Consider the following 23,313-nt stretch of genomic DNA (forward strand, 5'->3'; position numbering starts at 1 on the left):
CTGGCCATTCACATGATTTCTTTATTCTTGTTTGTTTAATTTATCAGGAAGGAAGCAGGCATGAGATGTGTTTTCCCTGTTTTTCCAATTATTGCCTACTCTGCCTCATGTGCTCCTCTTTTCCTCTCTTCACTCTTCTCAACAAATAAGACTTTTCCATGCAATAACATATTTAAGCTCCTTGGTAATCACTAGTCTGTGACATGGATAAAGCCCTTGAAAGCGATTTCCCATGTAAATCATCCATTATTTTTGAAAATTTGGATTTCACCTCCTGGACTTCTACCTAGAGACTTAGGATGATGGGGGTAGGGTTGGTGGAGGGAAGATATGAGCAAAGGGGTAGAAAGTGATTGTGAATTAAATATACAATATGTCCCAGGCACCAAACTCTTTTCATACAGGATTTCATTTCAGGATGTCACAGTTTTGAGGAAACCAGAGGAATCATGTTAAGATGTGTCAGATAAACCATACAAATTGTTTCTTACTCTTGTTTTTAACACGTTGGCCAGGACACCTTGTAGGATGTTGAGTCTATGTTTTATATTTCATTCAAAAAATTTACCAATGAGTTTATAAATGTAATAAGTGAACATTTCATACCATTGCCCAGGTCATCTTCTCCATTCCTCTCCACTCCCCACACCCCCACAACAACCTAATACCTAACAAAATGTACAATATTTTTAAAACATGTTTATTTATTTTGAGAGAGAGAGCGCATGTGCGCATGCCTGTGTGCACGAGCACGGGAGGGCAGAGAGAGAGAATCCCAAGCAGGCCCTGATGCAGGGCTTGATTTCAGGAACCTTGAGATCATGACCTGAGCTGAAATCAAGAGTCAAATGCTTACCGACTGAGCCACCCAGGCACCCCTAGAATGTGCATAATTAAGAATTTCTTTATATCACTTCAAAGGTAGCATGTGCAAGGAATTGAGATGAGACTGGAAAAGTAAGCAGTATCAAAGCCATGGGGGTAAGTGGAGATGTGCCCTGCCACTGAACTTGGTACTAAGAAGCAAAGGAAGGAAGGACCTTTCTCAGGGGAGTGTCATTATACATGACTTGTGTTTAGGTACATATTCTCCTGGCAGCAGTGTAGGAGATGGATTTGGGGAGCCAAGACTTGTGGCCAAGTAGAGTGGCATGAAGATTCTCGTAATGTCCAAATAAGGAATGATAGGATGACTAGGTGGATGTTAGTTATTAGTTTTTTTTAACTGAGGCAAAGGACACTTCTTGGGTTATTAAAGCAGTATTTTCAGCTTTCAAAGTTGGACATAAAGATTACTCTTGCATGGAGCAGGACTGTCCAATATAAATATAATGCAAACCATAAATGTGGGGCACATATACAGGTTTAAGTTTTCTAGAAGCCATATGAAGTAAAAAGAAACAGGTGAAACTAATTTTAATAACATATTCTATTTAACCCAGTATATTCACAATATTACAATTTAAGCTTGTAACCGACATAAACATTATTAATGAGTATTTTATGTTTTATATTCATAGCAAGTCTTCAAAATCTGGTTTGTGTTTTACATTTATAGTTACATCGTAGTTCATGCTAGTCACACATCAAATGCTCAGTAGCCACATGTGGCTGGTGGCTACCGTATTGGAAAATGCATCTATAGAGCATCCAAGTATACTTAGATAAAAGCATTCTTTTTCATAAAAGAACCACATCACTTCTGGAAATTGACTAACTAGTGAAGATAAATAAAAAGCTCAGAAAGAAGCCAGTAAGTTAACAAGAGAAGAACCATAATGGGACATCTGTTTTGGATTCTAATACTACAAGTTGTGTGATTTTTGGTAAGTCACTCTTTATGCACCAGCACGAATCTAAGGTCAGGACTCTTTACAGTTTACTTTTAATATCCCTAAGTCAGTGAGTTGACTCCTTTGTGTGGCAGCAGCAGTTGTAGTAATAGCAGTGGTAATGATAATGGCAAGCCTTCTGTTGTGTGCTAGGCACTTTTTTAAATACTTTATACACATTGACTAATCTAATTATCACAACCATCCTATACAGTAGATTCCATTACCATGTTCATTTCACAGATGGGGAAACTGAAGTACAGGGAGGTTATCTAAGCAGATAACAGAGTTGGTAGATTACAGATCTGGGTTTAAAATGTAGGTACTCTGGTTTTCATAGTACACACTGATTTCTTAAAAAATAAAAAAAAAAAAAAACAAAAAAAAACCAAATTGGTCATTTTCTTTCAAACATCACAAATATAAATCTTTTTCAAACTCCTATAGAAATAATTTCAAAGGCACAACTAATACACTTAGGGCCAGCTTGATTATTAGCACAGATAATTCAGTGTGTACATACAGTTAGTTGACCCTTGAACAACATAAGGGTTGGGGCATCACCCCCTTCCCCATCCCCCACACAGTTGAAAATCTGCCTGTAACTTTTGACTCCCCTAAAAGTTAACTAGTAGTAGCATACTGTTGACTGGAAAGCGTTTACCAGTAACATAAACAGTCAGTTACTACATAGTTTTGTATGTTATTTGTGTTACATACTCTATTCTTACAATAACGTAAGCTAGAGGAAAAATGTTATTAGGAAAAACATAAGGAAGAGAAAATATATTTACAGAACTGTGCTGTAAAAAAATCTGCATATAATTGGACACACAATTCAAACCTGTGTTGTTCAAGGATCAGCTATATTCATCCTTAAAAACCACTTTTAATTGTAAAGAAAATAGGTAATTACTGAATTCTTTTCCTTGTAGTAGCACTTAAGCCAAGCACCTTTGACCCTATAGAAAACAACAGAGGGCCAATGGGCAGAGATCTGAAATTAAATATTTCTTAATAAAAAGAGATAACTGTCCTAAAAAAAAAAAAAACTAACAGAGAAAAATGGCCCAATCCCCCTTTTCCCTATATGAGAATGAGGCACAGGCAGTGATTTTCTGGTAAATGTTTAACAACTGTCTCTCTGGAAAAAAAGCATGTGTTTTATTCATAAGGTTATTACGAATTTTATATATAGGATGTGTACCACACAATTTACAAATAATAAATACACTATATCCTTATTATAACCTCCATGTAACCAATTGATTTCTCATAAAATGCTTTTGTTGTTTGTTTGTTTTTTTTGACTGAACCCTTCTATCTGTTGGTAATCTATAAGACCTGTGTCAGAATATCACTCTTTTGTACATAACATGAGTCATTTTGCTGAATCAGAAAATGTCTTTGAATAATGGAAGAATATTTCTTTGTTTATTTGTGTCATTTATAACATAGTGGCTACAGATACAACATACTTATAGGTTTAATCTGTATTGTGAACACTTTCTTCTTCACTTTTTAAATTCTAGACAATCAGCAAAACAAGCCCTCATTTGTAGTAATTTGCTAATTTTCTTAGCCTCCGTACCTCCATCATGGCCAATTTCAAACTACTGACATGATGTTACTGACGGCAGAGCCAGGAAGAGATGCACAGTAGCACCCCATTGTGCTGTATTTCCACTATCAGGAACAACAGACGTAAATAGCCTTAAAGGCATAAAAATAGTAAAATGTAATTAAATAATTAGTATTTCCTACCTTTGTTTCAAATGTAATTTATTTAATTGTAAGTTTATATAATTTAATTTTAGTAACAGCTGTGTCTAACAACTGGCTCACAGAATTCCTAAAAATTTAATAACCAGCTTTTATGAGCCAACGCAAATCAGCTCCAGCACACCACTGGCACAAGTTTGGGGGCCTTAGATGCTGACTTAGAAGAGTGTGTGGAGAAAATCACATCCTCCAGCCTAGATACACATGAGATTCAAATCACCATGAGATTGTACAGCCTGGAAAGATCATAGGGGACAGGAGCTGTAGAAGCATAAATAAGATCCCATTTAGCATACTCATCAAAAAAAAAAAAGTCCTTGCCACTCTTTACCAGAATCTCGATTTTAATAACCAGTCAGGATCCATGCAGACGGGGATATTTAACCTAGATTTTTATGGAGACATCAAAAGCACTTGTTGAGAATGACTAAACCTATACTCTGTAATAAGATCTCCTTACAATTTCGAACATGTAAAAGCAACCAGTAACTATAAAGAAAGCAGAGTATGTTTTTATACAGGTGTCTGTTTCTTCCTTGCCAAGGAATTGATGACAGTGCTTTATCTAGCATGATTGAATGGCCTTGCTGCCCCAGCCACCTCTTCTGCCACATGGCTCAGATTGCTGCCATAACTCAAAATCTGCTCTGTCCTGAGATGTTTGCTTCTTGCTTCAAAGACCTAGGTACCAAATCAAACCATTTCTTACGTGTTTTCCCAAAGCCCACGCTGAATTGTAGCACTTGTCTTGTCTTCCCTGGGAGTGACTGTCCAAATCTGCAGCTCTCTGAACCTCTCCCCAAGGTGCTCCATGTGGACAGTGTTGCTGTGGCTGGGATTTCATTGGGTAATAAGCATTCTTCTGCATCACATCTGGGTTTTCTCAGTGTCTGGTTTTAAAGTATTTTGGAGGAAAATCCTTCCTTGACTGGAGGCTGTTCCGAAACAGATCCTCCATTGCTGAGACATTAACTGGGCAACACCAATAAACATACCATATGAACCTTGCCTGCCTCCCTAGCACATAAAAGGACAAATACCTAAGGTCATGTTACTTCTGATATCATGTGGGGTTTATTAGGTCAAAAAAATTGTGAAAGTGAATCAGACTCTGGAGCTAGCCAACCCATTTTTTATTTTTTTGGATTGTAATCAAGTAATGGCTTATGATGATTGCAATATTTTAGAAAAAACAGAGACATCAGTCTGTTCCATCTCAGCATTTTCATTTCTTGACTGGTTTATCTTTGTAATACTTCTTTTCGTCAAGCATCTTTCTCAACTTGGTGATTAGTTCGATTGTCCTTTACTGGGCTTTCATCCAGCTCTACTGTGTTTTTCTCAAATGGCATCATATTTCTTTCTGTTTTTAAATGTTTATTTATATCTGAGAGGTAGAGAAAGAGAGACAGTGTGCAAGCAGTGAAGGGGCAGAGAGAGACCGAGATAAGAACCTGAGGCAGTCTCCAGGTTCTGAGCATCTGCGCAGAGCCCGACCTGGGTCTCGAACTCATGAGCCATGAGATCATGCCCTGAGCCGAAGTTGATGCTTAACCAACTGAGCCACCCAGACACCCCTCAAATGACATCATATTTCTGCAGTAGAACATTAGTTCTTCTGGCCCTAGGCTTTATTCTCACTTAGCCCCCATAGGCCCACTTTACAAGCATGGAATGTATTTATTCATAAAATGCCAAGACCAATTATATGCAAAATTGTAAGGCAGAAAACTCTTAGCTTCGATGCTTCACCTTATAATACATCCCAAGATTATATGCTTCTTAAAGCAGGAATTTTATCTCATTTATCTTCATGTAGTGGGTTTTGAATACAGTCACAAGCCCAGTTTACAGAAGGTGTACCTTTATTCATCTGTCCTTAAACTCAACTCTATTATACCACTTCAAAAATAATCAGCGTTTTGGTTTAAAGATGTCTTTTTTAGGAAATCACTTAATTCACAATTTAAGCTCAGTCATTCTAAGTTCCAACTTCCCATTATGGTTCTTTTTTTCTGTGGTGGGTTCTTGTCTTTTGCTTGGTATCCTGAGATTGTGTCTGGGTACAGGAGACATTTGTAACATTGTGGGTCTGGTGCCTCCAGACTTGGCTCATCTGCTTTAGTCTTTGGTGGTGGGAGGTGGGGAGGGGTGACTGTTCACATTGCCCCCACTGCTGGTGGAGCTCCTTATTCACTCTGTAAGCATAGGCAGTGCTCCTTGGGAGCCCTAACATTTCCCCCCTGCTCATAGGACCCCACCTCAGATCTTGCCAGCCCTGGGGATCTCTTGGGCTATCAACTATGAGGCCCTCTGCCACGAAGTCACTTCATCTCAGCTATAGTGATTCCTCTGAGAGCTTGCCAGTCATTTCTCACTGGGGGCCATGGGAAATTACTGGTCCTCTAGGTCTTCCATGCCAGTTTCTGGGAGGTCATCTTAGGTTCTTTGCAGGGGGCCTCGTCCAGAATTTCAGGTGGGGATGGCACATAAGCTTATCCATCCTTGAATACTCAATCATGCCGTTCCTATTACTCTGCATCCCATGGATTTAAGCCAGGAAGGGGCAGATTGGATATACTTCTTGAGTATGATTCCATTTTCTCTTTACCATGTCTCCCAAGATCTGAGAGTTTTCAAGCCCCCTCTGTGTGGAAGCAGTGCTGCTCTCTCTTTACATCACTGTGTGCAGCCTTAGTTGTCCTGGTTTAAAAATCTCCACATTCAATCTTTCACACTTTGGTTTGATGTTAATGGGAAGTTTTTACAATTTAGGAAACTCAAGTGCTGAGCTCTAGTGATAAAAATCCTAGTTTTCTTGGCTAGATGTCTGGAACGTCCTTCAGGGACCCTCCTTGAAAGTGAAAATCTGACTTTAAAGCTTTAGCTGTTTTTCTGTTCCAACTATGACAACTTTATCAGTGTCTATATCTTCAAATTCAAAAATTTAAGTACAGGACTGTTATCTTACCGCAACTTCCTCTAAAAAGTGGGAGGACTCAAAAATCATAGGAGAGTGGTGCCAAGATCCTCAGAAGCAGACAGTAGGATGCTGTGTGACTTATGCCCCTAAAGTTGTGCCCTGTTAGAATGGCTTTGAAGACAGGAGTGTGAGGCTAAATGAAACAATAGTTATAGTAATAAAACTTGTGTTGGAGGGAGAGGCCAGTTCTGATCTCTGCTCTGTCACCTGCTAGCCTTGAGATCATGTAGCCCTTCTTTGATCTGCTCATGATTCTCCTTTGGAGAAGTCACACTAAAACAGTTCTATTCTCTGGCTGAACAGGAAGAATATTTTATTGGGAAATGCAAAATGAAAGCATACGAAGAAATTTCATAATGTTATTTCACTGAGTTTGTATCCTCAGAACCAGGAATGTTGTCTGGCATATATGCTCTCAAGAAATATATAAATTTGTAAACTTATGTGTAATAAGTGAATCAAGGAATAAATACATGAATGAATAGAACAACTAGAACTGTATATAGTATCTCACCCACACCCAACGCTAGTTTTATAATTAGGGACATAAATGGGATGGGTTTTCCCTTCAGTAGCTACAGCCAAGTGACTCCACCTAGGAATGCCTCAGCACTGATCACATTGCTCTTCACCAGAGGGACCTGGAAGGGCAAACCAGCCAGGAAGAGGGAAGTGGCCAATTTGTCCTATGTCTGCAGAGAACAGATCCAAATAAGAATGGGGAAGCTACAAGGGGGGAAAAAAAACCATAAAAGGAGCATACTCTAAATGACTGCAGTTATCTGAAGGTAAATTTCTACTATTCACATTACCTTTAGAATTGTATTTCACTTGGATCAGACTTGTGATCTGTAGAGAACAGGAATTCATCTAATTTAGGAAATATACCCCTTTTCCAACATTAGCAGTTGAAAAGAATTCAGAACAAAGGGATTCTGAATTCTTTGAAGCACTGTTAAGGGTATACTAATTCTTTCTCAAGTATCTCATCATCTTCAGCCTTTTTTTCAATCACTGTGAGAGGATTTTTAAAAAACCTCTAAACCTCAAGTGACCATTTATTACTACACGTTGATGGCGACAAGGATAGACACACTCAAGTTATGAGGTCCAAACTGTGGTTCATTCTTTCTCTGTGGAAGGGAATAAAACTGTTACTTGTTTTTAGGGAATAAGCTATCATGATTCTTAGAACCCAGCATTCATTCCAAATCCCCAAAGCTGTTTGTAAAGATAAGGTCATTTATTCCCCCCAACCAAGCACCACTCAGAATGAAGCAATTGGAATGAAGTAGGTTAGTACAAATACCGCAATCACCACTATTTACTAAGAGCCTGCTCTGATAAAATGTTGTGTATTTGCTCCTTACATGGAAGGCTCAGAGTTGTTGAGTTGCTTGTCCCCCAGGTTCATGATACTAGTCTGGGCGATGAAGAATCAGCACGGTGTAGTTGCTAAGTTCCTGGACTCTGGTGCCAGATTACCTGGATTGAATTCCGCCTCTGTCTCTTTCTAGATACGTGACTTTGAGTGAGTTAACCTCTCTGTGCTCCCATTTCTCATCTGCAAAGTGGAGAGAATGATAATGAGGGTAACTCCTCATGGGGTTGTTGTGGGGATAAGTGAGTCAAGTGCTTTAAAAAAATCAGATTCCAGAGAGATTGAGTAAAGGCTCATAGTCGTACAGCATTAAATGGAAGAAACAGTTTACGGCCCTGTGAGTGCTGGCTGTGTGGTTGCCAGATAGAAGAACCCAGCTTATACTAGCTTAAGCAGCAAAAGAAATGGTAGTATTTACTTCAGACATGCCTTAGAATATAGGGTCAAACTATGCTGTTAGGAAGGTCCCCAGCATCTTTGTCTCTTCTTGTCTTCATATATCACACAAACTTTGGGGAAGCAAGCTGGCTGTTTGCAGCTGCAGGGTTGCACTATCCTTACAGAGAGAGTAAAAAAAAATCTTGTTATGAACATCTGGCAGAGGTCCCAGGGAAGTGGGCCAGCTTTAGTCAAATACCCATTCCTGCACCCAGGTCTGACTTCTGTGGCAACTGGTGAGGTGGGGGGTGCTGGGAGTGCTCAATCCAAACCACGTAGCCTAAGGAAGGCTCCTGTGAAAAGACACTTGGGGTGATATTCCAAAGAAAGGGATCAGGAAGAAATATAAATCAATATAATATACAGTCTTATGGCTGTCACGTGACAGTGCAGAGATCAGAATTGGCCTCTCTCCAACACAAGTTTTATTACAACTATTGTTTCTTTTAGCCTTATACTCCTGTTTTTGAAGCCATTCTAATGGGGCTGCATTGCACAACTGCAGGGGCATGAGGTACACAGCATCCTTTTCTCTAGTGTTGAGGCCCGTTGGCACAGCTCTCTTATGACTTTCCAGTCCTCCCACTTTTTTTTTGTCTTCCTCCACTTAATCCTCCATTGTAACGCACAGTCAGGTAGCAGACCTATAGTTTCATTTTACATTTGCAGGTGTAATAATGGAGGATTAAGTGGAGGAAGGCTCCTATTCCTTAAGTATTGTTTAAGCCTACCTTGTACCAGATGTTTCACTAAGTGTGCTAGCTGCCTTCTGAGAAACCAACCAGAAATGACTGATCTGGAATACCAGTGCTGTGAATCAAGACTTCCTCTTCAGGGGCGTGCCAGTATTCTGGCCTGAGATGTCGAGCCATTCAGGCTTTCTATGACTTTTTGGAGCTGGATAATAATCAGTAATAACTAGGTACATCACTGAATAATGTTTCAACTGATAAACAGTCCTTCTGCTCAGTGTCAATGCATGGCTCTGTTAACACAGTCATAATCCTTTCTGTAGAAATATTCATAGTCTTTGGAGTATATTGAATTATCTTCTTTGGTTGACTAATAATGGTGGCTAGAATTTATTGAATTTCCCTGGAACCTCAAATAGGTATTGCTAATAAAGTAGAAGGTAGAGTAACAATTTCTTGAAAGCATAGCATAATAAAAGCAATATATGTTTATTGAGCATTATGTACACAGCGATTTTATAAGTTTTCCTTTATAAATCCTGGCCAACAACTCTGTCTGGTAGATAGTCCCATCTCATTTTACAGATGAGAAAAATCACATCCCAGAGAGATTAATTAAATGCTTACAGTCCTACAGCACTAAATGGAAGAAGCAGAGTTTATTTCTATGTCTGTCCTGCTTCAAACCCTGCCTTCCTTCCACTGTTACTATTTTTAACCACCATTTCACAAACTTACTTAATTATACTCTCAGTTATACTTCTCTAGACCCACGTGACTCAGGTCAGCTCATGTAAATTTCATTAAATGATGTAATCTGAGCCATATTTGAGAACTGATGAGTCAATGTAGATTTGAACCATTGTATTCTCATCACAAAATCACAGGTCCATTTGATTTGTGACCTTCAGGAAATAAGACCCTCCATATTCAGGGCCACATCTAGGCAAAACTGCAAGGTGGGCAAGTGTGTTCTTTCTCCACTTCACTCTCTGTAAGATCTCTTCCCTTCTCAGCTCTTAGTTATCTTTACCCCCACAATCTGACTGCCTCTTAGCTGGTGCTTTCTGGCCAGCTCTGCCTGCTTGAGGCTTCACCAAATCTTACTCTAATAAACACTGATTATTTGTGGGTGTCTCAGAATCCACTCCTGCTACCTAAATGCACCCAGATGTCAATTTAGGGGCTTTCCTCCAACATGGTGTGTGATCTTGGGGGCTAGCTTAGCATTATAGAAGGCAAAGGAGTTGCTAAAGTCCACGTCAGCCAGACTGTTTCTTTAACACCCAGAGACTGCCTAATGTGCAACCTAAGCACAGCCAATCTGATGCAATGTTCTGATATTCTGTATCCTGAGAAGAATGAAGCAAAGATGGGGAAGAAGTGAAAATTGGTTAATTTTATAGGAAGCGTCCTGGCAGGACTGTATTCTGGCAAGATTGTGTTCTCTTTTCTGTCCCAAACATTGTTCTTAAGCTTTGACCTCCCATCATGTGACAGTCTCACGATCTTTCTAAAACATTGTTCCTTGTTTCAGAATCAGAAATGTTTTTGTGGCTTGCCACCAGAGAACTCTCATAATAAACCTTCCCTCCTCGTTGGTAGCCCTGCATGCCATATTGCTCCCTGAGCATCTCGCTGACCTGTTCTCCCCTCTTCAACTCAGTGGAAACCTGATGTGCTTATTTCATCACTTTCCAAGTCAGGTGGTCTGTCCTGCCCAGGTTACTGTAAATAAAACAGGTAACTGATCTGTAGTAATGAGCTAGTGACAGGGAGAGGGGACTGATAGGGTTCTTTTCTCAGCTTCCTTGCTGAGGCATTGAGCTAAACTTCTTAACAGCTATTTAAAATCCATCTTTGGCTTTGTCTTAGGATTCCGTTTGAGGCTTAGCATCTGGCCATTTACAACCGGCTTTCTTTTTTCCGGGGCTCCAGCATACATTCTTCTCCAAAGGAGGCTGGGAAGTGCAGGAGGTGTAGGTCAGAAAAGCTGAGTGCAGACAGGTTGTGCAGAGCCCAGAGGGACCATTTAAGAGCACAAGTGGATCCCAGTACTACCCTGTTTGAAACCTACAGTGGATTTCTCATCCAAACTTCTAAGTTTAAACACCTCGCACAGCATTCAGATCCCCCCACCCCCAGTGCCTGGCCTCCAAATCTAGCTTTATCTCCAGCATTCTCTTCTTTACATCTTACTGTCCAGCAAAGCTAAACTAAAGGTGTTTCCCTATATGTGTCACATTGTTTATTACGTCTTTGCCTTTTTTTCAGTCTCTTCTCTCTTTCTGAAATACCCTTCTCATCTCCCCCAACTGCCCACACCTACTCCTGAGCTGGCCAGTTGTTATGTTATTCATCTTTTAAGACCCATCTCTAGCATTATCTCCCCTGGGAAGTGTTCTTTGATGACCTCCTACTCGAGCCCTGCTCCTACCTCTGGCAGAGACACATGCTTTCAAATTTGCATTTCTTTTTACATTCTTGGTACTTCACATTGTAGGTACTAATGATGATGGTAAATTCTTGGGATGGATGGAGAGAAGGATGAATAAATAAAACCCTTGCATAATTGCAAAATATAGCACTGCAGAAAGTATTAGATAATGCAAGTTTGTTGTAGGCCAAATGTCTGTGGCTGATCTGTTTTCTTCCCCTACTCTGGGTGTATTGGTAGTGATTTAATTCCAATCAATAATGATTCAATTTATTTGTAGGAGTGAGTTAAGTCACTTAAGTGACTCAGTTATGTCCATCACATAAATAACATGAGTCTTGACATGGCTGACAGGTTCTTGTGGTGAGTTAAGGTGGGTTAAGTCTGCTTAACCCAATGACCAAATTGATCATAGAGCACAGAACAGTTACTGAAGAAGAGTAGGATTTGGTATCTGTTTAAAAATAGATGCTAAGAAAGCAATAGGAAAATCAGAGCAGTCTAAAAATTCTTTGTTGTAATAAGAGCACTGGGAAAATAATTTAGTTAGCGCCAATAAGTTTTGAGAACTACTTCAGGATAACAAGAACTTGCAAAGAAGAGGCAATCCTTGCATATAAAAATTTTAGGGGCCCCTGGGTGGCTCACTTGGTTAAGCATCCTACTTTGGCTCAGGTTATGATCTCACCGTTTGTGAGTTCAAGCCCCACTTTGCTGTTAGTGCAGAGCCCACTTCAAATCCTCTGTCTCACTCTCTCTCAAAAATAAAATAAGCATTAAAAAATTGCTTTTTAATTCTAATAGCGATCTGAACAAAAAAAACCCTCATCAAATTCATTTAAAGATTTAGTATAATCTTAGACAAAGGCAGTTTGAAAAGGAAAATTTTAATGCAATTTTTATAAGTCTGATGCAAAAATTCTCTCTTTTTTTAAAGTTTATTCATTTTAAGAGACAGAGAGGGCGTGCGTGTGCATGAGCACATGTGAGCACATGAGTGGGGGAGGGGCAGAGAGAGAGAATCCCAAGCAGCCTAATCCTTCCTGAACTACGTGGAGCTCAGTCTCACGAACCATTAGATCATGACCTGAGCCAAAAAGGAGTCAGATGCTTAATGACTGAGCCACCTAGGGACCCCAACCCAATCTTTCCAGAGAATGTTGGGGAAGTGGGAATGCATGTAAAGTGGAGTTTTGACAGAATTAACATGTCCCCCTAGGTAGGAGAGAACTGTGCCTTCATTTCCTGTAAGATAGGACTAGTGACTATGTAACTTCAAGCCCTCTTGCTAAGAGCTCGGCAGCCAACAGCTCCAAAGACTCATGCTGCTGCAGCTGTTTTCCTGTTCTGGTGGTAAGCGATTATTCCAGAAGCAGCTTGGCCAGATAAGCAGGCAAGGCCACAAGAGGCACTTTTCTTTTGTCCATGTTAACGTTTTGCATAAATGCTCTTGTTTTCTTGCCTTTCCTGGTAGGATTGAATATGTTGGAATATCACCATACTTCATAATACTTACTGTAGTATCACTTACACCCAGGGGCCAGAGTTGGTGAGGCTTAAGTCATTCTGTGAGTTGAATCTGATTCATCTTTCAGTAAAGGTTATGAAATGCCTTTGGAATTCCTAAGGTCAGGTTGTTTACTCTTGACCTTTGAACTCAAATCATGCTTCTGGAAGGGTGGAGGTGGAGGACAGGTGACAGGAGATAGTAAAAAAGAGAAAGGGGAACCAACATCTCTTGAACATCTAAGATTGCTTAGCATTATGATTGATGTTTTAAAGACGCTCTCTCATTTTAATCTTCCCATCAACTGTCAGAGAAAATTCCCTACGTCTTAGTTCGAAAATTGAAGTAGAAATTAAAGTAATACAGGCAGTAAGTAGCAAATTCATAATTCAGACTTAACTCTGTCTAACTCTCTTTGGTCTACCACTCTGCCTCCTCTGTTCCTTTGGAAAGCACAGAGTCTTTGTGCACCTAGGGTTCCTATATGATGATATTCTCTAATGCCTTATATATGTGTATTGACTGACAAATTTACAAGGTAGATTGAAATACTGAATTAACCTTCAACACATTCCAAGAGCAGTTAATGAACTGTTGTTATATATGAAGAAATTGTGAACTACCTTACTACTGTGCATTGAAAATACATGTAATTCACTCTTCATTTATTACTATATGCTAGTGAGATCTATCCTCCTAAATGCTAGATACGTTTATGGAAAGCCGCCACAAAGAAATATAAATCTGAACACCCATTTCATTATAGTATAAAGGAGGAGTATATGTTGAATCTCAGGAAACCTTTTTATGAAAGAGAAATGAAATACAAGAGTCTGGATGCAGGGAGTCAGACTCGCTGGGTTTGAGTCCCAGCTTTGCCATGTCCTAGCCTGAGTGACCTCAGACAAGTTAATGAAGCCAGTTGCTTTAAGTGTAAAATGAAGATGCTAACAGTAATACTTCTGTCGGAGAGCTGCTGTGAGCATTTCATGAATTGAGGTTCTGATGCCTAGAGTAGAACCAGGCACATGGTAAGTACTCCATAAATGCAGGCTGTTTTATTTCTTCTACGTGTGAAGAAACAGGTCTGCAATTCAGCGGTTTGATTGGGTCCTGTGTTCTGTTGGTGTAGAGCTGGTGCTGACACCCAGGTCTCCTGTTCTGGGTCCAGTGCTGGCTGCTGCAGTGACATCCAGAGCAGTATGCACTGGAAACTAGAATGTTCCCTCTGCCATTGTTTTTACTCCAAGTGCCAGTGCTATTTCTGTGCTCGGAAGGCCCACTGCCCACTGTAGGGGTAGTCTATCAACCCAATTCCCAGATGGACAGTCCTTCCCAGGGTCCCAGGGTCCCTGGTTACTCTGCTGCTGAGCCAGCTGTCACAGACTTGTGCTGTGAACCCCTAGTCCAGTGGTTCCCAGAATGCCAAAAATGTTAACAGATTCTACCAGGTCCACAGTCCCATATCTATAATTCCAAAATCCCCAAATCTCTCTAATCCGAAAGCTTTTTCATGAATCATATGACTGTAAAACTTGTTCGGACCTGAACTTATCTAGTGATAAGTCACCTGAACTGACAGAAGGCTATTTATTGTTTGTATTTATTCTTCCTGGTGTGTGTATTTTTACAGTTTACTGAAGACATACTAATGTTTTTGCTTATAGGATACTGCCCCAGATCTCAGTGGGAATACCTATCAGTCAGCGTCTTAGCAGGAAGAGATGGGGGCACTCAGCACAAGTGAATGAGGAGAGCTTAGTAAAGGGATTGTCTGTAAGGCTGTGTGTGGCTTGAGGGACCAAAAGGGATGGCACAGGAGGGCCAGAGGAGGGTTTACTTGGTGCACCAGGAGATGTGAGTAAGTACCCCTCGGTTAGAAGGGCTAGGTAGAAGTAGCATTACTGGAATCCAGAGAGAACAGCCTGGAAAGAGGCCACTGTCAGCAGCTATGGCCTTAAGGTGGAAGGAGCCAGCTGATAGCAAATCCAGCAGAGAAGTCTGGGAAATACATACCCAGGGTGGCTTTTCCTCTTCCTTGCAGATGTCCTGCTGGTGCCTTTCTTTGGTGGCACCATACCTAAAACCAAGGCAAGGGAGCCTAGAGGTGTAGACCAGAAGGTGAACTGCTGGGGCCCCCACAGGGTAGTGAGGGTGGGAAGTGGATCTGGAGGGCAAAAGGAAAATGTCCTGCACAGCGTATTGTATAATATTCAATATATGCCCTCTACCGTCTTTCTGAAACTCAAACACTCAAGAATGCTTAGGGTTGTATTTTATTAAGTAATAGTATATGCCTACATTCAAGAAAATATTAATACATACAAGTGAAATGTTTTTTTTTTTTTTTTCCTTTAGCTAGCAGTCAGAGCTTATAGGGCCGTACAGGCTTATGAATCATGTAGTATAATTCCTTGTCTACTCTGAAAGATCAGAAGTACTGCACTAAAGAGTGCTCTCTCCTTCATTCATTGATTCACACGTTCATTTATTTTACCAGTATTCTTTGTTGATTGCCTACTCTGCAAAATCTACGGGCTCTGAGTACAGAGACAAAAATATGACAATAGCCGTTCCGGTAGCTTGCAGTTTAGTAAAAGACACTAATTTTAATTTGTTGGCAAATAATAATGCAATCCTAGGTTAGCAAATAGTTTCATCTCAAAGCTGCCTTGCTGTTGGAGGCTCTGTTTCAAGAGGGCTTTCTTGACCATGTGTGGGCTCAGTGGAAAAAACCACTATGATCTAGTAGCTACTTATGCCACGGGCCCAGTAGCAGAGTGTGTCCACGGAGCACAGTTTTGGCTGACTGTGCTCTAACTAGGTGGCAGAGTGAGACTGTTCTTATAACATAAGCAAGAGGGGTGACTTTGAATTAGGAACACCTGAGAAGGCTTCATGACAGTAGGTAGAGGTTTTTTAAGGATTTCTAGATAGGAAAATAACAGGCTTGTGTGAGTGGGCCACAGGGTCTTAGGAGTAAAAAAGTAATAGGCGATCAAAGTAGACTAATAAGCACCTATTCAAAGGAGTTTGGACTTTATTTTGTAGCAAGTGGGTTAAAACTGAGGGCTTTCGAGAAGGGGAGGAACTGTTTTAGGAGAGTCATTCTACCAGCACTTTGAAGAGGAGGGTTTAAGAAGAAAGTGGTTGGAAGTAATCTATGTCAAAGAAGGATAGCTGTGACCTTGGCGAGAGATGGTGATATAAGAACAAAGATCACAGCATTGGGAATAAAAGGAATTGTTGGCAGACATTTTGAGAAAGAAATGACAGATGTGATGTGAGACATTGGAGGGAGAAGTCCTAGTGATTCCAGGGTGTCCAAAATGTGAATGCAGGGGCGGCTGCCTAAGTGGCTCAGTCAGTTAAGTACCAGACTCTTGGTTTCGGATCAGATCATAACCTCCCGGTTTCATGGGCTCGAGCCCTACGGTCGGTCGGGCTCTGTGCTGGCAGCAGGGAGCCTCCTTAGGATTCTCTCCCTCTCTCAGACCCTCCCCCATTCATGCTGTCTCTGTCTCTCTCAAAATAAGTAAATAAACTTTAAAAATAAAATAGAGGCCCCTGGGAGGCTCAGTCGGTTAAGCATCCGAGTTGGGTTCAGATCATGATTTCTGATTCTTGAGCCTGAGACCCGTATCAGTCTCTGCTGACAGCTCAGAGCCTGGAGCCTGCTTTGGATTCTGTGTCTCCCTCTCTCTCTGCCCCTCCCCCACTTGCACTCTGTCTCTCTTTCTCAAAAATAAAGAAATATTTAAAAAAATTTTTTTAATTAATTAAATAAAATAAAATGTGAATGCATAAGACGGAGGCCTGGGCCACTGAAGCTGGCATGAGGGAGTACCACTGTAGTTTTGGACATCTTGGGGCAGAGTTATGGTCAAAATATTCACAAGGAGATGCCCTGCAAGTATTTAAAATTCCGAGCCTATAGTTCAGGAAAAAAAAAATGCCAAGGAGAAAAATTCCATATCCAGAAAAAGTTCCACTACTGTAATTCCTTATGGTAATTCCAAAATGCAAAAAGCCTTAAAAATTGCATGGTTTTAAAAAGTTTAGTGCCAAAACTTACTTGGTGACAAACCTGATCTGAATAAATGTGAGGCTTTTATTGTTTGAATAAAGTTTGAATAAAGAGTTCTGTCCCAAACTATAGTTAATGGTATCAAATTAGCGTTTAAAATAAAACATATTTATAAATTCTGAAACATATCTGGTCCCAAAGTTTTAGATGAAGCATTGTAGATATGTCTCAATAATTACATTATGAATTTATTTTACATTTTAAGAAAGTATTATCTTAGTTTTGATACATTTGGCATCAAACACAGTAGGTAAACAGATACATCTTTGTATCTGAAATTTTTGAAGAATGAAGCATTCTTTGTGCCTTTTCCATACGCTGATGTTTGGTAAATTTTAATTGATAAAATTGGGATAATACTATTGATCCCTTTGAATTGTTTAAAGAGCTAATGAACAGGATCCAACACATAAAGGGTATTTTAGTCATCCAACCATTTTAATCAACAAAATATTTTCTAAGAAGCATTTTGGAATTTTTTTTCTTTCCCAACCTCTGAAAGTACAGTGAAAATAAATGTCTCTCTTGATACTGTGAAGGAAGTAGCAGGGAGAACCAACAGGTCTTGAGAACCTACCATGTATGTGATGCTTTTAACCCCATGAAGAGAATATTATTTTCCCCATTTCACAGATGCAGAAACATTCTGAGATGTTAGTAGCATGACCTAGGTCACCCCCTCAGTAAGGGGTAAACTATCTTCTCTTTTCCCTCCACCTAGCTCCCAGGGGAGTGTGAGAGACAACAGGTAAAACAGCCTGTCATAGTGTGAAAAATGGAGTCATTGTGGGCCTCTAGCATATTTTGGTTCCCTTTTTAAATTGTTAAAAGAATGTTGTCTTTCCATTTGTGCTGTTAGTCTTATATAGGTAAAATCATTGAAAATCATTTCTGATTATGTCCCTTTTTACCTGCTTCCCTGCCATACCTTTCTCCCCTAAATAAAGACCTCTGGAAAAAACATGTATTCAGCCCAGATAATCAAGTCTAATTTTCAGACAAACTGAAAGCAGTATCTTAATTTGATCAGGATTGGGAGGAGGAAAGGGATGTGGGGTGAGGTAAGAGTCTGGTTGCAGTGGTATTGAGGGTGAGGGAGGGAGGTTTTCTGCTTGCTGTAAGAGGGAGTTACCTGCCCAAAAGGAAATCAAGTTTATTGTAACTTGACCAAGTACACAGCAACGTAATCCGGTTCTTCAATTTTTGATGTGAATGCTTTAAATGAGAGAGTGTCACATTTACTCCCTTTCTTCCGGAGACCACACGTTGTAGACCGGGCCCCTCTCCTTCTCTGCCCAGGCTCCCAAGGCAAGGTTTCTTTCTCTCACTTCTTGCTGCCAGGCAGGAAATGTTCCTAGCTATGGGATAAGCGTCCCGTTTGGGGGGGGGGGGGAGGGGGGGAGGAGGGAGGAGATGAGAAAAGGAAAAGAAAAAGAAACAAAGCAAGAACTGCTAGAGCTGCTAGCCCAAGCCCCGAAGGATCACAGCGGGTTTCCAGTTTCCTAGAAACAGGGATTCCACCCACCCCCAGCCCAGGCCCTAACCCCCCCCCCCCCCCCCCCCGCCCTCCCCGCCTCCAGCATTTTCCCCGCCCCCACCCCCAGCGGGGCTCGTGGGCGTGTCTTTAAGTCCCTGCTAATAGGGCTGCCCCGCGGGCGGGGCCGGCTTCCCGGGGCGCCCCTGACAGCTGCGGGAGCTAGCCCCTACCTAGGAGCTGGACCGGCCACACCACCCCTCTGGTGACCCGGCCCCGGTGCGCTGGTCCATGCTGGTCCCCGCCTTTGTTCTCGGGCCGGAGCGGGGACATGCACGGCTGACGATGGAAGTGGAGGACTCGGGCGGCGTGGTGTTGACCGCCTACCACTCGTACGCTCGCTCTCAGCCGCCCAGCTCCGAGCCGCGCTGTGCGCCCAGGGCCGCCGCCAGCCACCCGGGCAGCAGGTACCCAGAGCTGCTCCGAAGGGAGCAGAGCTTTCCCGGGCTTGGGGCTTTCACCTCCCAGCTGTGTTTTCTGCCAGGGCGTGAGAGCACCATCACATTGTCGTTTCAAGTTTTGGTGGACTAGTTGAGTGAGCCTCCTGTTCTTTGTATTGTCCTTGATTGAAAGTGGGAAGTGCACGAAGTCTCAGCCGGCAATGGTTAAGGTCCTTGGCTAGCAGAGGTTAGCAGCGGAGCTGTGTTCTTGATACGACTTGATGATAAGTAGGCATATGCCTCATTTCTGCCAAATTCACCCATTGACATATTGGAGATTATTTTTAAAAAAATCATTGGAAATGAGATACAAACAGAAAAGGGGAAAATTTTGAATACGTTATCCTAAATCCTCGAATACTGTTGAGTTCCTTTATTAGCTGCATGCCACCTGAGCTAAAACATAGCTGGAGAAAGTCTCTAAAAAGTAAATCTGAGTAGACTTCTAAAAGACAATTTTATTTCTAGATTTTAAAAACCACTCAACTGTATAAATATATTGGTATTATTTTATTATTACTGATGTTGACCCAGTGCTGTAAATGCAATTATACTTTATTTCTTTTGGGTCAACAGAAGTCTATAATCATCTCATTATGTGTATTTTAGATTTAATAAAGCAGGGATCTATGTTAAATTACTCTGTATCAGTGTTCATCTGTTTGATGCAAGATCAAGGCCAATGTGACTTCCATTAACTAAACAAAGATGTTAGACCCTTAGGAAAGTTCCCTGGGCAGAACAAAAGTGTTACAATAATGAGTGAGATGGTTTGATATCTGACTCATATTTAGGGGAAGTTTTGCTTGTTTAAATGTGGCTATTTGTTTACTATGGATCCACTGGTGAATGGTTTTCTTTACAAGTGGGAAGTTTGAGGGTTGATGTGCTTTTTTGCATCCTCATTTTCATTTACTTTTTCCCATACTTTTATCATTAGTTATGTGATAATGATTACTTCTGTCTCCTAATCTAATTGATTGGTGAGGCTTTCAACAGATTGTGATTTTATTTCAAGGAATATCCTTTTGGCTAGTATCCATGAGAAGAACAAACTACATTGGCATGAGATCTATGTTAGGCTTGACTAACAAAGACAATATTGTTTCTTCTAAAAAGAGCAAGTTGAGTGAAATCTTATTTTTATGTTAAGACAGTAAGAAACTAACATTTTTCTTCCAGCTTTAGGAGCACATTGTTTTAAAGGCTACTTGTCTTTAGGGTGCTTTCTTTTCTTAAACGTTATCCTTGACTCTAATTACTCAGATTATGAATAACTAAATAGATATAAGTGAGTTGATGAGAAGCAGGGCCTAGTTTGTGCATTTTTAGATGGTCCTGGTGTAGCTGTCTTGTCTGTAACTCCCAGCAGCTGTCTAGGAGCAATAGCCAGATTGTGCCATTTGGGCCTTCCGAAACTACATCCGTTTCCAAAGCAAACTGGAGGAGAAGTTCCATTAACTCAGCATGTGGTCTTGTGGAATGATAATGCATGAGAGCAAAAGAGTTGTGTGTCATAGTTAGTGTTTTGTCATACGGTTGCCAATTAGATTTATGTTGCTCCAAGTTTTCATTTCTGGTGACCGTGTGCACCCTCTCTGTAGGAACCTTTGTACCACTCACCCTCTGATGCAGGAGATAGTTGACCCCGTCCCCTGCAACTAAATCACAAGAGAATAGCTTAATTCCTTGGTTCCCAGTAACAACAATCAAAAAGAAGTTCCTGTATTTACAAGGAGCCGGAGGACACCATCAATCATGAGTCTGATAACAGAAATAATCAGGGCCGAGTTATTAACCTTTGACTCACTAACTACTGATCAATACTTCCTTTCAAGCCAAGGAGCAAGATCGTATTGTTCTACTTATGAAGAAAGGACTCTCTCTTTCAAAAATATGCTTTCCTTTAAATTGCTTACATATGTGTAACATATTTGTGGAGGAGTGACCAGTATGGCACTAGGAAACACGGACTATTGTATCATCATTCTTGAGCTCTGAGCAGCAAAGGTTCAATTCAGACCAAACCATCTTCTCATTTTCCAAGCCTCCACTCTATCTGACTTTATGTGCTTTTGATTTTGGGGGGCCTATTTTTCCCACTAAAATAAAATCTCAATCTCTCTCTTTCTCTCTGCGTCTCTCTCTTCATTATTCTCTTTTGTTCACTGTTGTATCCCAAGTGCCTAGAGCAGTGTCTGGTACATTGTGGTAGCTCAGTAAAGATGTGTTGAATAAACTAATGAATTCCTACCAAGATTATAAAATGGCCAAGATAAAATGGCAGGATTTTAAACAACAGAAGTCACTGTGTTTGTACCTACTATGTGCCAGTCACACATTATGCTTCAGTAATACAAGAATGGATAAGACAAGGTCCCTACCTTGAGAATGTGGCCCTTTATCTTTCAGACCAGTAGGGTTATTAAAAAAAAAACAAAAAACTTGGAATAAGTGGCAACATTTTGAAATGAAGGGGCTTCAGATGTATATCTGGACTGTCAGCTTCTCATCAAAAATTATAATAAAAAAATAAAGGATCCAGCGACTCCGGCCTCTGCTGCTACCTGCTAGCACTGGCTAAGGCTGAGTAATGGCTGCTCCATTACATGCCTCCCCCTGTAACTCTTCAACAGGGAAGCTGGGTGGCTACTTTAATTTCTGTAGGGACTGCCCATTTTATTTTATTAAACTAAGTAGCCAGAATAAAGTGTACTTGCCAGTTACTCAGGCTCGGGGTCAGGCTCCTGGACCCCGCACATCATCTGTGGCATTTATTACCATGTGGCCTTGGGTAAGTTGCTTCAACTGCTTAGAGTCGTATCCAATACGACTCTGTAGTTGATTACTGTTACCACTTTTCTTTTAAAGTTTATTTATTGGGGTGCCTGGGTGGCTCAGTTGGTTAAGCATCTGACTTTGGCTCAGGTCATGATCTCACGGTTTGTGAGTTCTAGCCCCTTGTCGGGCTCTCTGCTATCAGCAGAGCCTGCTTCGGATACTCTGTCTCCCTCTCTCTGTGCAAGCTCTCTCTCTCAAAAATAAATAAACATTGAAAAAAAAGAGTCTCTTATAAAAAAATAAAGTTTAGTATTTTGAGAGAGAGCGAGCACAAGTGGGGGAGGAACAGAGAGAGTAGGAGACAGAATCCCAAGCAGTCTCCATACTGTCAGCATAGAGCCCAACTTGGGCCTCGATCCCACAAACCCCAAATCATGACCTGAGCCTGAGCCAAGATCAAGGGTCCTATGCTCAACCAACTGAGCCACCCAGACACCCCTACTGCTATCACTTTTAATCACAGTTGTTGATGTAAAGAGGAGAGTAAAATATTTTTGGTACCTATCCCCAAAATTTATTCATGGAGGAAAAAGACTCGAGTACTAAGTATTTGTTGGGAGTTAGGAAGGGTGATTCCTTATTTCACAAACATTCTATCTTTACATTCTATTTGTAAATGATGAAAGAGAATGAAGGATTGTAAATTCTTAGTTCTGTTAAATGATTGTCTTTACAGTCTTGTGCTTTTTAGAGAGGTTAAGCTTCTAGACCCTTATGCAGAATCCAGAGTGAAAATATTAACATACATACAAAATTATTTCACTTACAGAATGAAAGGTAGCTGAAGATAAAGCTGGCTATCTTGAAAGTTTCTCTAAGTTATACATAAGAAATATATATGATTTTTTTGGTGAGTGTACAGTATAAAATGTCCATGAGTATTTCTGATGTTCATTTTGTTATACCATAAACTTCCTGAGAGAGAACAAAAATAGAAGAGGAAGAGAACCAGCTCTTCCTCAAAAACAAATAAAAGAAGCTAACCAAGGTTATCCTAGGAATTCTAGTTCTATAGCAATGTTAACATTTTTGTAAAGGGGATATTGTTTTGTAGTATTATAACTGTGCATAGTAACAGGAATGATTTGATTAAAATGGAATTAATGATAATTAGAAAGTAACTATTGTACTTTGTGGAAAAAAACTAAATTTAGCAACTCTTAGCGCCATCTTTATTGGTACTTTCCTGGATGGAAATTAATTAAAACGTTTATTTCAAGGTGTAAACTCTTGTTCAGTTAAGTACTTATACAGGACTATGTGAGCTTCTGGACATATACAGAGGTACACTAAAATCTGGGGCAGAAACTTTTTATTGAAAACTTTTTCTAGAAGATTCAGAAATAGTAATCAAAACAG

General features: G+C 40.5%; 1 protein-coding gene and 1 long non-coding RNA gene across 8 annotated transcripts in view; both read left to right on the forward strand.

The window, feature by feature from the left end:
• Positions 1-23,313, forward strand: part of LOC125914812 (uncharacterized) — a 292,117-nt gene that overhangs the window by 13,945 nt on the left and 254,859 nt on the right. The window lies entirely within an intron of this gene.
• ARHGAP28 (Rho GTPase activating protein 28) overlaps positions 18,777-23,313 on the forward strand; it is a 190,291-nt gene continuing 185,754 nt past the window's right edge. For 3 of the 7 annotated variants that reach the window (XM_049620404.1, XM_049620410.1, XM_049620409.1), the window contains exon 1: positions 18,778-19,080. In XM_049620404.1, coding sequence (XP_049476361.1) covers positions 18,905-19,080 — 176 coding nt within the window. In that variant the 5' untranslated portion in view covers positions 18,778-18,904. Of the gene's footprint in view, positions 19,081-23,313 lie in introns of all 7 variants that reach the window. The other 4 variants (XM_049620405.1, XM_049620406.1, XM_049620408.1 and 1 more) reach the window with 3 other exon arrangements.

This window comes from Panthera uncia, assembly GCF_023721935.1.
Source record: "Panthera uncia isolate 11264 chromosome D3 unlocalized genomic scaffold, Puncia_PCG_1.0 HiC_scaffold_8, whole genome shotgun sequence".
NCBI lineage: Eukaryota > Metazoa > Chordata > Mammalia > Carnivora > Felidae > Panthera > Panthera uncia.